The sequence below is a fragment of the Glycine max genome, chromosome 20 (genome assembly GCF_000004515.6).
Source record: "Glycine max cultivar Williams 82 chromosome 20, Glycine_max_v4.0, whole genome shotgun sequence".
In the NCBI taxonomy this organism is placed as follows: domain Eukaryota; kingdom Viridiplantae; phylum Streptophyta; class Magnoliopsida; order Fabales; family Fabaceae; genus Glycine; species Glycine max.
The window spans coordinates 484,810-501,668 of NC_038256.2; the positions used below are offsets into that span (position 1 = coordinate 484,810).

The following is a 16,859-nucleotide window of genomic DNA, read 5'->3' on the forward strand; positions in this document are numbered from 1 at the left end:
AATCTTCGGGGGCTAAGCGTCACTCTAAGGGTAACCGTAGAAGTTAGATGCCATTTTTATAGGAAAAAATGTTAGGATATATCTTCATGATGATGTAGGATTTCAATTCAAACCTTGATCTAACGGGTTTTGATAAAAAAAAAAAAAAAAAGATATAAGTCATAGGAACTTTTACGATTTTTGAGAATGAAATAATAAAAAAATTCATCACTTCAACTTTTTTTTATTTATTTTAATAGTGAAGTCATAAAAACTCTAATGACATCAATTTTTTTTAAAAAAAAATTATATAACATCATACATTTTTTATGACTTTAAAATTGTCATAATTTTTTGTTTTAAATTAATTTTGAAAGATTTTTTTAAATTTCTATTGCTTCTCTATTTTTTTTTAATAGTTTTTTTTTCAATGTTTTTTATATTTTTGTTATTGATATTAACTTAATATTAACAAAATTTATCAAATAATATTAAAGTCTTTTTTAATATTTTTTAATTAATTTTTGCATTTATCATTAAGTAAACTAATAATTTCGTAGGGTGCTATTAATTAACTTTACTTTATAAAATTATTTTAATATTAACAATAAAAAAAATAATTTAATAATAAAAGTAGTTATTAAAATATGAATAACATAATACGTTAATATAAACTGAACAATACAAATTAAATAAAAACATAAATTTAAAGAATACTCAATACTCATTTCAAGTTTTTTCCACTTCAAATATTTTTGAAACACACTCACAAATGTTTATTATCACTTTCAACACTTCATCATCTGCATAGAACCCACCACCATCAAGTTCTTGATATCGTTCATCATTACCTATTCATATATATGACATGGATCATGAGGATGAGGAGGAAGATGGTGATAATAATAATAATAATAATAATGATGATGATCATGCTAGTGATGATGTTTCTCAACAAAAACAAACAGTTACACATGAGGATCCTAGAAAAAGAGGACGGAGAAGTCGTAGAATAAGAAGAGAACAATCACCAACAAATTAAGTGTAACAAGATGAAAGACTATGACGCATATCTAGAAGAATTTATTGTAGGACATCATCCTACTATTAATATTTTTCTTAAACAAATCTATATGTAATACTTTTTTGTTTAAATTTAAGTCTTTTGTTTACATCATTTTTTTAATTTACAAAACAAATAATAATCCTTAACATTAGTAGCAAAAATATAGAAAATATTAAATAGAATAAAATATAGAAGTATAAATTAAAACTACTTTAGAGTTGAAAACTAATTTAATTTTTTTAAAAAAAAATAGCACAACTTTGAATTCCTTCAAATCAAATAAATAATTAAAAAATAATTAATATTACTTTGAACTGGTTAAAAATTTTACAACTTTATATAAATAATTAAAAATAAAAATAAAAACTAAAGCATGACTTTGAAGTTGTTAGAGTTTTTAGGACTTTAATATTAAAAAAATAAAAAAAAAATAAAAGACCGAAGTCATAAATTTTATGAAGTAGTAAAAATTCCTACGACTTACTCTTATTTAGAACTTAATTCAAAAAATACTCTCATTTGATAAATTTCCAATGAAATTATTCCTTTTTAGTCAAAATCCTTTGATTCGAAGGGACCGCTATTCACAGGTATTAAGAATCTTATAATAAATTTAGATATCAATATTAATTCTCAAACAGCCAATAGGTGTGGGCAAACATTCATGTGAAACCAATTTTTTTAAAATGGCTGTTAAGCGGAGCAACCAATAGCCATGCCATATATAATACATAATATTACTTAAAATCCTCACCTTATGTGTGTGAACCTTCTCCCAGTTTAATCTTTTATGCTAAATTGTAATTTTACTCACCCTTAATCTAATCACAACTATATTAATAAGTCAATGATTTAACTATATTAAATTTAATTTTCATGGTCTTAAATTTGAATCTCATAAATAAAAAAATATAATTAAAAAAAAAAAGATCCCATATAATTGAGAAGAAACACTACTAAAAATAACAAATCAAATTCTTAATAAAAAATCAGTCGTCAACAAAATTGTTAATGGTATGATAACTCAAAAATCTAATCATAACTACAAACTTAATATATGACATTATGGAATTTAATAGACAAAATTTGAGAAAGTATAAAAAATTGCTATTGTCTTGCATATGTGGCAAGAAATGTATGTTATATCTTTTTTAACCACTAAACAGTGATGCATCCACATGTTGAGTTTTGGGACAATTGTCCCACTAACTTTAATTTTTTTTAATAAAATATAAATGTGTGATAATAAACTATCCTCATAATTTGAAATGTGTTATAAAAATTATGAGAATTACTCCCACAGATTTATGTATAAGTATTATCCTCATAACATAAAATTTTTTAGATTCATCACTAGTGTCAAATGCATGATCATCAAACACAAAGTTAGTTCAACATATTCAGTATAATATGTTGGTCTTACTAAAAACATTAGTTCTTTTTTTAACCAATATTTTCTTTTCACTTTCTTTAAGAAACAATAATGGATCCCATGGTTCCCTATTAATGTCCATCTTCACATGTTCAGGAAGTACATCATGACTCAAGTAAATCCAAACTCCAAAGCCAAGGCATGCATACGTGACACAGCTGAAAATTGTTTAACAGTCACACTTTTTGACAAACCTTCACATACTCCATTACCATTCGTTGCCCCAACTTGTTACTTTCAACAGCAAAAAAATCATTGTCATTTTGTTTTAAAATCTATCTCATTTCGCAATATAGGACAACTTGTTCATACAAGAGGACAATTTAGCCACATAAATATTAAATAAGACACACTCACACTCACACACACACACTCTCCATCATTATCAATAGTTTACAAATAATGCTTCAGAACTTGTCACACATGGAATCTATCTTGAAATAGTCAAAACCACGTAACATCATAATTGAAACTGTGAACGCACGGCAGAGATGCATATACATTAGAAAACCAAAATAAAATATTATATTGAGAATAAATAATTAAGAGACAAAAGAAACAAATGGGGTTCAATGAAAATTATTGGATAGGTAACTCTGTATTGGGTAATTGTAGCAGAAACTTTGTTCATAATTTGATTTTGATTGGTTGTTGAGATGTGAGATGAAGATGAAGTAGCACCCTCTTCCGTGTAGAAACAATGAAGCGCCACATTGGCCATGAGGATTGGGTAAGATACTAAGATTCTCATGATATAACCTGGCCATACTGGATCTTCATTTGTATATAACTGACCATTTTTTATTGGTAAATGTGAATTGTTAATATGTTAATTTTTTATAGTAGAAACGACCTATTTGATTATCCTTCCCTCCCTCTTATTTTTATTCCAAATAATCTTATATATCTTATATAACCGGACCATATATATAAATGAAAAGAGTAAATTTGGTTTGTAAACTATTGTTCATGAACAGTCAAAATAAAAGGGTTTTGAAATGAGATGAGTATTATTCACTAAAAAAAATCCTACAAGTCCTTAAAATAATTATGACATTTTAAAAAGAATAGATAATATATATATATATATATATATATATATATATATATATATATATATATATATATATATTAATAGTATAATACTAGCATTTATACTAATATTCAATTACAAAAAGTATCATATATAATAAATTTTATGAATTTTATAATAATTATATTAAAAATTATATCAATTATATTTTTTAATTGATTGATAGATCGAATAACCTTTTTTACACTAATAGTGCATAAAAAAATAATTTTTTTGAAAAAAAACTCACATAAATATTTTAGTTTTAAGTATTTATGATAAGATTTAAAAGGCAATATTCCTCACACTCATACATATATAGGTATATATAATATATATAATCATTCATTTCCATTTTTCCCAATATACAATTTCCCGTCTTTGCTGAATGCAGAAGTAGCAGCTATGCCGAAGCACAGTGACTTGCAAATCCACATCAATGATGAGGAAATATTCCTTTTGGACAAGATATTCTAGGAATTCATTAGTGTTTTCTTTTCTTATTTATCCTCTAACATTGTTAGATTCAAAGAAAAAATGATGCAAAATCCAATGTCTCATCAGGTGAATCAATCTAATTTCATTTATTTTGCAGAAGTTCATATCAAAATACTGTGGAAGAATAAAGAAAATCTTGAGCAATGAAAAGAGAATGTGCCACAGCAAGACCTTGAGCATCGAAATCAATGATTTCCCTGGAGGGCCACAAGGGTTTGAGCTGGTTTCAAGATTCTGCTACAACAATGGCAAAATCCCTATCAATGTGTCCATTGTGCTTATCCTCCATTGCTGTGCCATTTATCTTGGAATGACTGAGGAGGTCTTCACCAACAATCTCTTGCAACAAATAGAAATCTTTCTTGAAGGAATCCACTACTGGACATGGAATGAAATACTTGTAAGTCTAAAAAATTGAGATATTTTCCACATTTTCTGATAGCTATGGTCTATTAGAGAAGATTATTGGTGCACTCTTAGCAAAAATGGATCAAAATTATGAGGCAACCCTCTTCAACTCCTCATCTTCATCATCCCCATCGTCTCCTGAGAGCAGTTCAGCCAAGAGATTTTCTTATTCATCACGAGTTACTCCCAAGACTGTAAAGTCAACTTTGCCTAACAAAGCAGGGTGGTTTGAGGATTTGGCTACTTTACCCCCAAAGATCATTGAGAAGATTCTCCAGACAATTGGAGCTTACAAAACAGATAACAACAACTTAATTATCACAAGATTTCTGCTTCATTATCTGAAAATAGTGACTCCAACAAGAGAGGTTAATTGCAACAACAGTGTTGAGTATGCTGGTCTAGCAGAAACAGCTGTTTATGGGGTCATATTTGTTGGTAACAAGAGTTTTTCTTGTAGAGGCCTTTTTTGGGTATTAAGGATTGTGTCAAGATTTGGGATGAGTAGAGATTGCAGAATTGAAATTGAGAAATTGATTGGTGGGGTGCTTGAGCAAGCAACTTTGGATGATCTACTATTCTCTGGGCATCATATGGGACTATATTATGATGTAACATTTGTGATAAGATTGATTAAACAATTTGTTGATATGAATGGCTCTGATGGGGTATGTGTACAAAAGTTGAAAAAAGTTGGTAGATTAGTAGACAAGTATTTGATAGAGATATCCCCTGATCAGAACCTCAAGGTCACTAAATTTCTTGCAGTTGCTGAATGTTTGCCAGATTGTGCTAGGGATTGCTTTGATGGGGTGTACAGAGCCATTGACATCTATCTTCAGGTGAATGTCACATACCCTTCTTTTCTTTTCCTTTTTATTTATAGGAATCGAAAACAAGTACAGGGCAACTCAGCAGACCCCCTTGGTCACATACCCTTTTTCTATTGCATCTGTTATGCATTATTAACTTTCTGAAGAACCATATGAATTGTGAAATTTCTAAAACTCAAACAAAAATAAAAGATAAGGGGAAGTACTCCGACCAGATGGGAAGTGACTTGGCCAAATGTTGGCATTACTATAAAGTTTCTTTTGTTCTTATTATCTGCAACTTTGACTAATTTTGGCATTATTATAGTATGTATATTTTTGTTCATCTTGCTATCCACACAACTTTTAAGTTCAAAACCAATTCTAGATAATGAAATTCCTTGTTCAGGACAGCTACAAAAATTATGGGTAGGGTATTGAATTTTTTTATTATTATTTCTAAAATTGTCTCCAGAATTACACTGTCAGTGATGTTACATTGGCACTATATAGAAATTAAACTCTTCTTATTAAAGTGATCTATGGAAATTTTATTTATTTTATTACCTAAATAATAATAATAATAATATAAAAATGTTGATTCTTTATTCCATGTTGATGATGTTAATAATTATAAAATGTCATCTTATGTTTTTGCAAATTTTCTCCCTATTTTTAGTTCTTCCAACTCTTAGATATGTTCTTGTTTCCAATGATAGATTTTTTTATTTTTTTAAGAGGACAAAAGCAAAATTTATTGATAAAATAGCATGATTGGAACACAAGGTGTGGCCCATCCAAGCTAGTACAATACAGGAAAAATCTCTTGACCTTAGCAGAAAAAGAAAAAGAGTGAATAGACAATTTAGTCCCTGAGATTGTACCCATTTTGCATATTAGTCCCTAACTTAATATTAAATTCAAAATAGTCTCTATCTTTGCATAAGTGTTGCAAAATAGTCCTTCCGTTAAGTTTTAAAGTAACGCTGTTAGTGAGGTCAATTTTAGTGCCACGTGGACTATCCACGTGGCACTAAAGGATAACGTGACATGACACGTGGACGTGCTTGATGCCACGTCATTTGATGATAATAAAACGAGTAAATAGGTAATTTAGTCCCTGACTTTGTACCCCTGTTACATATTAGTCCCTAACTTAATGAAAAATTCAAAATAGTCCCTATCTTTTGCATAAGTGTTGCAAAATAGTCCCTAACTTAAAATATGCCAGAAATCATACTTAAAGTGTCCATGCATTGCAAAGATTGTGCCTAGCACGATTTCTGGCAGCACAGATTCCTCCTTGGATTCCTTGTCATCTTTTGATTCCTCTGGTTTTTTCTCTTCTTCTTTCTTTTCTTCTTCATTTGCTTTTTTCTCATCCACTTTGTTTTCCTCTGGTTTTTTCTCTTCCTATTCAAAACACACAAAAAAAATCAGAACCCAAAATGATACATTGATGGTAATTGAAGTAAAAAAAAAAGAGGAAAAGAGAATGGTTATGCAGACCTCGTCCATTGGTGTTGACAGCTACAGAGATAAGGTTGTTGCTGTGGATTTTTGGTTCTTTTTATTTGTGCAAGTGTGTGTGAGTTCTTTTTCGTATATATGCCTCAATTGGTTCAAAACCATCAAATTTGAAGAAGTCACTCATTCTATCATCATCAAATGACGTGACACTAAAATTGACCTTACTAACAACATTACTTTAAAATTTAACGGAATGACTATTTTGCAATACTTATGTAAAAGATAGGGACTATTTTGAATTTTTCATTAAGTTAGGGATTAATATGCAACAGGGGTACAAAGTCAGGGACTAAATTATCTATTTACTCGTTTTGTTATCATCAAATGACATGGCATCATGCACGTCCACGTGTCATGCCACGTCATCCTTTAGTGTCACGTGGCACTAAAATTGACCTCACTAACGGCGTTACTTTAAAATTTAACGGAAGGACTATTTTGCAACACTTATGCAAAGATAGGGACTATTTTGAATTTAATATTAAGTTAGGGACTAATATTCAAAATAGGTGCAATCTCAGGGACTAAATTGCCTATTCACTCAAAAGAAAAATTACATCCAAAACATTGCTAACGTCCTTGATAGAATTTTACATAGCAAGGTTTTGTTACATTTCCATACTGCCAGGTTTTGACTTCCACGATCATATGAAATTCTCTCATTTTTAGAACAAATTATGAATTGCAGTCTCATCCGATGCTGGCATTTGAGGAGAGGTCAAGATTATGTAGATGTCTTAATTACAATAAACTAAGCTTTGAAGTGTGTAAGGATCTTGCAAAGAACCCGAGAATACCTCCAATGATTGCAATGCAGGCTCTTATTTCTCAACAAACCAACATTCCATCAAGTGACTTAATCATTGAGGAAAGTGAAATCATGAACCCTTCCCAAATCATTTTGCACTATGACAAGACAGATAGCTTCTTGGAAGAGAAACAAGATATGAGACAACCTTGAGAGAATGGAACGGAGAGTGAAGGAATTGGAGATATTGTGCAAGGAAATGAAGGTTCAGATGTCAAGGTTTCACTGGCCATAATGTCTTAATCTTTTATGCAAGCCTAGAATGTGTGCTTCTCATTAATAGTCTATTAATATCCAAAATACATTGATATTTCTTTGATTGTAAAAAGAGGTCATTCTCTTACCATGGGAACTTCCTTCATACACAAACATTGTGATACAAGTTTGGATCCTCATACACAATTTCACATTACAATATTCAGCGGTTAAAGTAATCTATGATCTATTGGAATTACCTCTGGCTGTACATAATTAATGTCACAGTTGTGACAAACTTGTACTTAAGCGTTATAAATATCACTCAATATTATCTGGTAGACACTTTTTATATACTCTGTTAGTTTAATTTTAACACACCCAACACCTTTTCCAAGGCTCAAGACCAACACTTATTTTACCCTCGTCGACACAAAAATTTAGTGGGCTTGAGGAACCTTTGAAGGCATGGTTTGATCAGCATGCATAGGCAAAATAAATTATAGTTATAAAAAATTATCCTTTAAATTTCTAATCAATTTCACATTTTTATCCTTTAAAGTATATTCCACTTTTCATAATTCAACATCCAACAGAGTGAGAGAGATGTAAAAGATAACCTCTCATTTCAAAAGTAAATTTCAAAAGTTTTCTGTAATGAAATGATGGCCCAGTAGTTTGATGAATCATGTCTGCAACACTGCAACACCAAGGACACTGAAAAGAAGTGTGCGACACTGCATACAAGTGGGTTAAAAAAGTATGATACAACAAAGCTACTGTAACATTGAAACTTGCTGCTTATGAAAAGTAAGGGAAAAATTGAATTTCAGAATTTAAATTCTGAAACTGTTAAAAAAATGACCTTTGAAAAAACATTTGTCAAAAAATTAGAAATTGTGCAATTAGGGAAAAAAATGTTTGAAAAAAGCAACGCCCAATTAGTTTTCCGAATTAAATTTGAGAGTGGGTTTTGTCCTGATATGATTGGACATTAAACATAGACATATCTCTCATCAGGGATTCAAATCTTGGTTTATCACTATGGGAAACTAATCCCTTCAGATAGACCCAACATCTCTTGATACAATAGTTCATTATCGACAAGATAAATATTTGAGTTACAAAAATAGCAATGATGCTAGGGACATAATCCCACCAGCAAAAACCAACTATACTAGTCCCGTGAGAGACTAACCAACCTATCTGCACAAGTGTTTCCATCATAAGGGTTAGATATGATGCTGTCTGGTGGAATCACTTTGTTTATTCACTACCACCAATCTTCTTTTTTTATTCCTAACTACTTTCCTTAATCACATTTCTCATCGAAGGGTTAAATTTATAGCATCAAAGAGAAAGAAAAAAAGAAGGACAATAAATAAGCATGTCAAAATCATATATTTAACATCCAACAAAATGGGTGTCAATTAATTTGTTGACCCTTTAATGCAGAAGCTGTTAGCTGTCAGGCAGTTCAACAAAATGCAAATGACTCAATTTGTTCCCCTCATGTACAACCAAGGATGTAAATAATGATTTCGCATACAAATTACAAAACAGCTAATAACCATGGCTAACTAGCACCATAGGTTTACATCAGTTCCTTTCCCATGATACAATTACCAATAATCCAAAACCAAATGAATGGTAAATAAGCTCAATCCATTGCCAATTGGTTTCCTATCTTTTTTCTTTTTCTGGCAATGGAAATGTTTAGTTTATTACAACAGGAGTGCAAATTTTCCTACAAACAAAATAAAATTATCGAGAGAAGATCAAACATGGATGAAAAACTCTGGAAAGACCTGAGATAGTGTGATATCAGTTATTCTGCAGCTCCTCAATTGCATGTAGCACCCAAAAAAATTTCAGCTAAGATTTCCATTCAAAAATGTCAACAACTCCAGACTTGTGCACTGAGTTGGCAATCTTGAATGGGGTCAATAATTTGCTGCCTTGAATTGGTAATAAATAAACTAATCAACTTTTATACTCGACTTTCTGTACTTCAGATCATAAATCTAACTGAAAAATATGTGCATTTTAAGAACCAAAATTGAACAAGAAAAAAAGGTCTAGTATAAGATGTAGAGCTCAAATGTGTATTGGATATTTTATTCATCTTTAATGAAACTAAATTACAGGAATCATCAAAAAAGAAGCTCTGGCTCTTGTAGCTAAACAGTGATCAGTAGGTCATCCTAACACTAAAACTGCAATTTGGTGCTTATTGTGTGGTTTCTTTAGATATGGTTTATAAATATTTTACTCATGTAGACAGACAGATCAAGTATATTGTCACATTAAGACAAGAAAAGATCAAAGCTTTTGCTTTACAAAATACAAATATTATGATGCAATCAAGTTTCCAACCAAAACAAACCCTTCTGAAAATTGAAATGTACACTAACAAGTAAAATTACTCTGTGATCGTGAGTAAAAAAAACAACACAGTATGTGATTCTTGATTAGAAACTTTACCCTTCATGATTTCTTTGCTTTCTTTATTTCCTTTTTTCAATATGTTCAAACTATGGCTATTTATGTGGCAACGTGTTTAACAAAACACATGGAAGGATGATTGTATAATTTCAATAAAGGAATACATGAAACAAGTTCAGTTATCCAATAGCTTACCTCAGATTTATTGGGGAATATACTACTTGCAAGTTCCTCATTCATGGAAACAGGAAAAGGGGGCATTTGGCTCATTATGCCAGGCATCGTTCTCATTCTGCACAAACTTAATGAGCAAACTTCAAAAGGCAATACACATCAAATTAAGCTCTAAACAAAATGGATTTGGATTATATTAATAATGAACTTATTTATAATATTCACATCACATACTCATTAAGAACGGTATTAATATTGCGCCTTGTCTGACAAAAGAGTTCAATGTTATCCTGAAACTGTTTATAAAAGAACATGATCATTATCACAGCTTGGAGGCCAAACAAACACTATTTTATATATGAATAATATGATGAGAACATGAATATGCACTGAAAGAACTTACATCATTAAATGTTTAGAGCACAGCTTGGAAATGAAGTATGAATTTATTTACCAACAAATTGTTAATCAAATCAGATTATCAATAACTATGAAACATTTAATGTTTTCCCCCAGTACCTTATCATATTGCTGTTGTAATGCAAGTTACAACTATTTTGTCCAAGGTTCAGATGGTTTGACCCCTTACACAAAGTGAATGTTGAATCACTCTTTCAGATCAGAATGCAGAATAAGGTTATCTAAATGGAAAAATGAGTCTAAAGACAGTAACTGATGCAATATGTGTGCACAATAATCAGAGGCAAACTATGAAATTCACAAAAAGCATCAGAGTATTTCCATTCATTAAGAAGTATTACAACATCATTTTAAAAGGCTTATAAATCATCTTTTGCAACAGTATTTAGGAATGTACAAACAAATACCAATAAAAATTAAAGTTGAGATATTCACCTTCAATGTAGATAAATTGGCAGAAATTTGACTAAATGCTTGAGCATTTTGCTCCAAAAGTTGCCTCATAGGACCAGAAATTCCTGACAGTAAAAAATGCAGGGGGGAAAAAGAAGGTAAATGACACAAAAAAAGGACACTAGTGTCATTGTCACAAAGAAAGACAATAAAATCTAGGAAGGGAGTGAGATTGAGTATATAAAGTGACAAGAGTTAGGGGAATAAGAAGAAAAATAGAATCGATAAGCAGAGTAATTCATCTAACTGTAACAGAATTTTAACTAGAATGATTTACACCCATTCCTACCCAAAAGATGTGGCTATAGTTACATTTACAGTTTTTATACTTAATATTGATGTATTTGTATTTCATAAACTTTTGTGGCTCAAATTTAAACAGCCTCAATGTGCAATTGAAATTACTTTAAAAGTTTTAATTGCAAAAAAAAGAAAAATATTACTGAATAGAGCTAAAAAAAATATGTAGTCTAGAAAAATAAATTAGTAGAAAGAAAGAAAACAAGAAAAAATGAAAGAAATCCCCCCAAAATGGGTTGCCATAGACAAAGATGCATAGGAAACCACTAGGTATGCAAAAAGATGAAAAAGTAGAAACATTTTATCAAAAAAACTGGCATTGTTTTCTATCCACAAATACCAAATGCTGACAAGTGACAAACGGAGCACAATACCACTGAATAGGAAAAAAAGTTCGACCAAATATTTAGTCGTTTTTATTTTAGAAACACATCATGATTTTTCAATAATTCCAATATATAATTATGGACTAAAGTAGAATTAATAACAATTAGGGAAAAATATTATATTCTAAGGAAAAAAAAAAGGATGCATACAAGTTAATATCTGGTAGTAGAACCAGATTTCATTAGGAGGGTTTATAGGGCAAGCACCTGTCAATCAAGGGATATAATTCTAAAATGCAAAACCCACAAGATAACTTCTTTCTTCTTCATCAAACATTTTGTTGGAGAAAAACCTGCTTTCTTCATAGTCAGAAACCTGCATAAGTGCATAGTTTCTTCCTCCTTAGTTGAAAAACATTAGGTTATTCTTACTCTCTCCTTACCACTTCAGAAAAGCTATATATGTCCAATCTAATCACACATACTTTAGGGGGAAATTACCATTCAAGTAGGTTCTCCTCCAACTTTTGATTTAATATACAATTTGGTCCATGAAAGCGACATGTTAAACTTTGGTCCCTAAAAGTGCATATCTATATAAACTGATCGCAAAAAGTGTCAATTTTCTACCAAGTTTACCCTCCAAAGTTGTCAACTTGTAAACAATTTCAGCCTCAAGACTTTGTATAGATAAAAACTCTCAAAGAACAAACTTCAAAGAGACACAAGTTGCCACTTTCAAGGACCAAATTGTATATTAACTACCAACTATGTTATCAGCACTTCTTCTATAATAGAATGTAGAGTATATGATGAGTCAAATAGCAGAGGAAGGCAATGTACCAATCCTCCTAAAAAATCGAACACAAAAGGGGAATAACACACTAGTAGAAAATGTGCAGATCAATTTGTATGCAATTTCTTGCATCCTAATATTTCAGTATCTTATGCCATCTTTTTCATGTTTTCAGTAATTCAGCAAGCTTGAAATGATAAAGTAAAAAAATATCACAAAATGCACCAAACATATTCCTCTGCAGAGATTTGTTTACTGCTTATAAAATATAAATAGATTCTCATACTGCCAGACAAACAATTTAAATTAAAGTTTTGAAACTTGTTAAGCATGTAAAAACAATTTCTAAGCTTCAAGCTAATAGCTTAAACTTTTGGGAAAGTATTCTTTGACATTGTATTCTATGACCAAGTACTTAAGAATTTGTTTCCTTCAACCCCCATTCTTCATAATTAAATTAAATTTTATCAAACAATAGAGTGGCTCATGCATTGTTGATGCTTCAAGCACAAAGGGATCTCACATGAAAGTGCATGTTAAACCTATAAAACCAGTTTTGGGCTTCCTCCTAATAGTTTATGCTTTTAGTTCATCCTTGACCAAACTGAATGGGAACTTCAAAATCAGAGATATTGGTGTTGCACTTGCAATGATGAGAACTTATGATATACTTACCATCTTGCCAGAGTATCCCTTGACTTTTGTTCATATGGTTTGATATAAGAGAATATGTGGTCATGCTTGGGGTTGGAGTTGACTGAAAATATTGCTTTGAAGATGACTTCACTAGCTTATCCTGAAGAAGCATGACTTTAGAATAACAGTTCATCAATCAACACTAAATCCTAAAGACATTAATTGATTCAATGTTATACAAACAGGAGTCCAGTCTATGGTTTGCAACATAATAACTTGAAAGTTATCACCAAGATCCGAGGAAGCATTTGCTGAGCATAATTTTTAGCCTTTTTTTTTAAAACTCTGTATGGCATTCCTATTGATATTTGCTTAGGATTCTATAGAGTCTTCTCCAATGGAGGTGCATGAATAGTTTTCTATGCTGTTTCTTTGAGTAAATATACCTTGTAACATTTTTTCCTCTTCCAATCAACTCTTCCTTTATCAAAATGGATGGAGAGAGAGAAAGAGACTCTACTTATTGCTATAAATCAATACTCAACTAAAATTACAAACAAGCAACCTCATAGAATTTTCTTTTCAATCAGTAAAAATTACCCAAGTATATATTCAAAATTATAAGTAAATTCGTAAATATAATTTAAAAATCTACTTAAAACATCAAGTAAATATTTCAGTGATAATTACTCAAGATTGACTAGATTATTCTTCAAGAAAGCTAAAATATAAGAAACATAATATAAATACATCAGCTTCCTAAATTTCACATACCTTCCTATTGTTAACCATCTTTACCATGGGTTCTTCTGGCTTCCTTCGCTTCCTCTGCAAAATGGTTTAAACTGTATTTTAAGTTCCTATATATAGATTTTAATATAATATTTACATAAGTACCCACATAAAGTATTGTTAAAAGAAAAAGAGCTTACAGTCATCCATGTACACCTCAAAGCAACATCACGAACAGTTTTATCATGCAATGTAGAAGCAATTTTGATATACTTCATGAAACTTGGCTCATCGTCATATCTAGCCATGATAGAGGAAGGAAAAAAGAAAGAAAACACGAGTTATGCAATACAAACTATAAAAAAAGAAAGACCATATGAGCACAAGCATGTAAATATACTGTGTCACAATAGCACAAACATTCTAATCTAAGCACTTCTAAATGAAGAGAAAAGCATAAGACTAACTAAATGTAAACAAGAGAAAAGAAAATGAAAAAAATGCAGTATTTGAAGCAGGAATTGAGAAATTAATTCTGGACATCATATCAGAAATTATATAAGGAAAGCATGCAGTTTCAGAAAACAAAATAGGTGGCTAGCAGACAATCTGTCTTATTTCTTAATAAGACTCTTAAATTTTGCTGATCTAAGATCTGAAATGTGAACAGTGACCCCACAATTCCCCTTGTTCACATGACAGATAAGCTATGACTTGCAGGATTGTCAACAGTTGACTTATTGTATTTGAAGCATTCTCTAAATTAAGGTTCAAAATAGAAACAAAATAGAGTACACATTGCAGGCATATAAAGTTGGTTCTTGAAAATAGAAAAGAAACTACTGTCACAGAAAATATGGGATATGATTGTGCTTGTGCCTTCAAAATAGAAACAAAATAAATATTATTAATGAAATAGAACATAGCTTCAGAGATAAAAAGTTGTGAAGATACAGAAAGAAAAGCAACGTGTTCATGCCCCTAAGCCTGTTATGGGATATGATTGTGCATCTGCCTTCTATTTGGTGTTCTACAATAGTCTAAGGAGAATGGCTCCTTCTGATAAGCACAGAGATGAGGCATTATAGCTGTATTCCTTGAGTTTTTTCACTTTCCTAGTTGTATCTAGTGTTTTCTTTCCTTTACAGTTTCTTGTCCTTCTTCTAGTTCTGTTTCTCCTTTCCCTCAAATAATTTTTCTTTTTCCTCAAAACCAGAAGTTCATTGAACATAATGCCATCTTTCTTAAACAAATTTGTAATGCAGTAAAAAAGATAAACAAGAATCATATACACTTTGACTATAAAATACTTTTACACGGACATCTTATAAGAATTTACCTTATTGTTACATCGTATTAATGGATAAGAATTAACCTTATTACGATATTATCACATCTTATTAATAAATAATGAATAGGTAAAATTATCAAATCTTATTAGATGTCTATGTAAAAATGTTTTACATTGACGGTGCACATAAATTAAACCCTAATAATCCCCCCAAGTGACATTTTTAACAAAACTAACAAACTAACATTTTCCGATTAAAAAAAAAGTATTAACAACAAACTACTTACTTTGCAAGGCCCTCCTCCAATTTGCACTGCTCATCAACAGACCACTCAGCAGCCAACCTTTCTTCATTCCTCAGTCCAGGGGCTGAATCAAGAGGCAGAGAAGAACCAGATGCATTGCCAGGTTGACTTGTGACAGGTTCATAGACATTGTTATTGACGCTTGAATTCCCAGAATACATCATCATCGTCATCCCAGAGGTGTTACTATTCAACCCAAAATAATTCCCCATTGGAACCATCTCAGGTAGGCTACTAACAGCACCATGCCAGTTCAAAGCAGAACCCATATCATCACAGTGAAAACCAGTGTTTGACCCTGCAGCCATCACTACTTCTTTTCCCTAATGATTTGTTTCTAGAAGCATTTTTTTCCATCAAACAAAGCATGCACCAATTCACTGGCCATTATTATCCAATGCCAAAACCATCCAAATTTCTTGGAGGAAAAGAAAACCCAGAGAGAATCAGATCCCCAACCACACAGCCAAAAAAAATAAAACTTTGCTCAGCTCAACTACAAGACACGCAAACCAACCCACCAAGCATTACTGATAAAAATTTAAACTTTGGCTAAGAAACGGTGAGGGCAAGGTGCAAGACAAGTCCTGAAGCCTCAACAAACAAAACCCAAATCAGTGTGTACGTGGGGAGAGAGAAGGAAACTTTATTGGTACAACAAAAGTTAGCAACTTTTGGTGCACACTTGGTGGTGGTGGTACCTTTTCTCAGAGGAAATGTGTGTAGACACTGTTGAAGTTGTTGTGGCTGCAGTGGTGGCAGTGCCACTACCAAACCAAGTTGGCATTTGCTATGTTACAACAGATTCTGACTTTCTCTCTCTAGGAAGGAGAGAGAGAGAAGAGTTTGAGCTCCAACCAACAAGGAAGCAGAGAAAGAAGGCATGAAACAAAAGTGGGTGTTTTATATTTTGAGAAAAAGATAGATAATCATCCATGAATTATAATGGTTGAAATTGAATGGATGTTGTGGCTGTGGCTATTGGAATTTGCAACAGTGAGTGAGTGCGAATCCCAATAACCATTTTTCTTTTTTTTTTTATTTATGCATCAATCATTGATGCCACCCTCTGTCTATGCCTATCTATCTTTCATCTTAACATCTTCTTTTTAATTTTTAATTGTACATTAGTTTAGTTTTTTAATATAATACTAACATAACAAGTATTTTAACAGAATGAA

At 31.3% G+C, this 16,859-nt stretch overlaps 2 protein-coding genes across 5 annotated transcripts; one reads left to right on the forward strand and one right to left on the reverse strand.

The window, feature by feature from the left end:
* Positions 1-3,921: 3,921 nt before the first annotated feature.
* LOC100794458 (BTB/POZ domain-containing protein At3g19850) lies at positions 3,922-9,503 on the forward strand. 2 transcript variants are annotated; one of them, XM_041013101.1, is made up of 3 exons: positions 3,922-5,123; positions 5,224-5,297; positions 7,486-9,503. In XM_041013101.1, exons 1-3 carry the CDS (start codon positions 4,533-4,535, stop codon positions 7,550-7,552), a joined length of 732 nt encoding a protein of 243 aa, XP_040869035.1. In that variant the 5' UTR covers positions 3,922-4,532; the 3' UTR covers positions 7,553-9,503. The 2 variants fall into 2 exon arrangements, with proteins under 2 accessions (XP_040869035.1, XP_025983145.1); XM_026127360.2 differs by having other exon boundaries at positions 3,922-5,297.
* On the reverse strand, positions 9,353-16,599 carry LOC100796928 (uncharacterized). Of its 3 annotated transcripts, none has more exons than XM_014772920.3 (8): positions 15,661-16,596; positions 14,283-14,382; positions 14,125-14,178; positions 13,390-13,510; positions 11,275-11,357; positions 10,654-10,715; positions 10,441-10,546; positions 9,353-9,758 (listed from the first exon to the last, which is right to left on the reverse strand). In XM_014772920.3, exons 1-8 carry the CDS (start codon positions 15,984-15,986, stop codon positions 9,744-9,746), a joined length of 867 nt encoding a protein of 288 aa, XP_014628406.1. In that variant the 5' UTR covers positions 15,987-16,596; the 3' UTR covers positions 9,353-9,743. The 3 variants fall into 3 exon arrangements, with proteins under 3 accessions (XP_014628406.1, XP_003556857.1, XP_006605448.1); XM_003556809.5 differs by having other exon boundaries at positions 10,441-10,537; positions 15,661-16,593; XM_006605385.4 differs by lacking the exons at positions 9,353-9,758; positions 10,441-10,546; positions 10,654-10,715 and adding an exon at positions 10,804-11,003 and having other exon boundaries at positions 15,661-16,599.
* Positions 16,600-16,859: the final 260 nt, after the last annotated feature.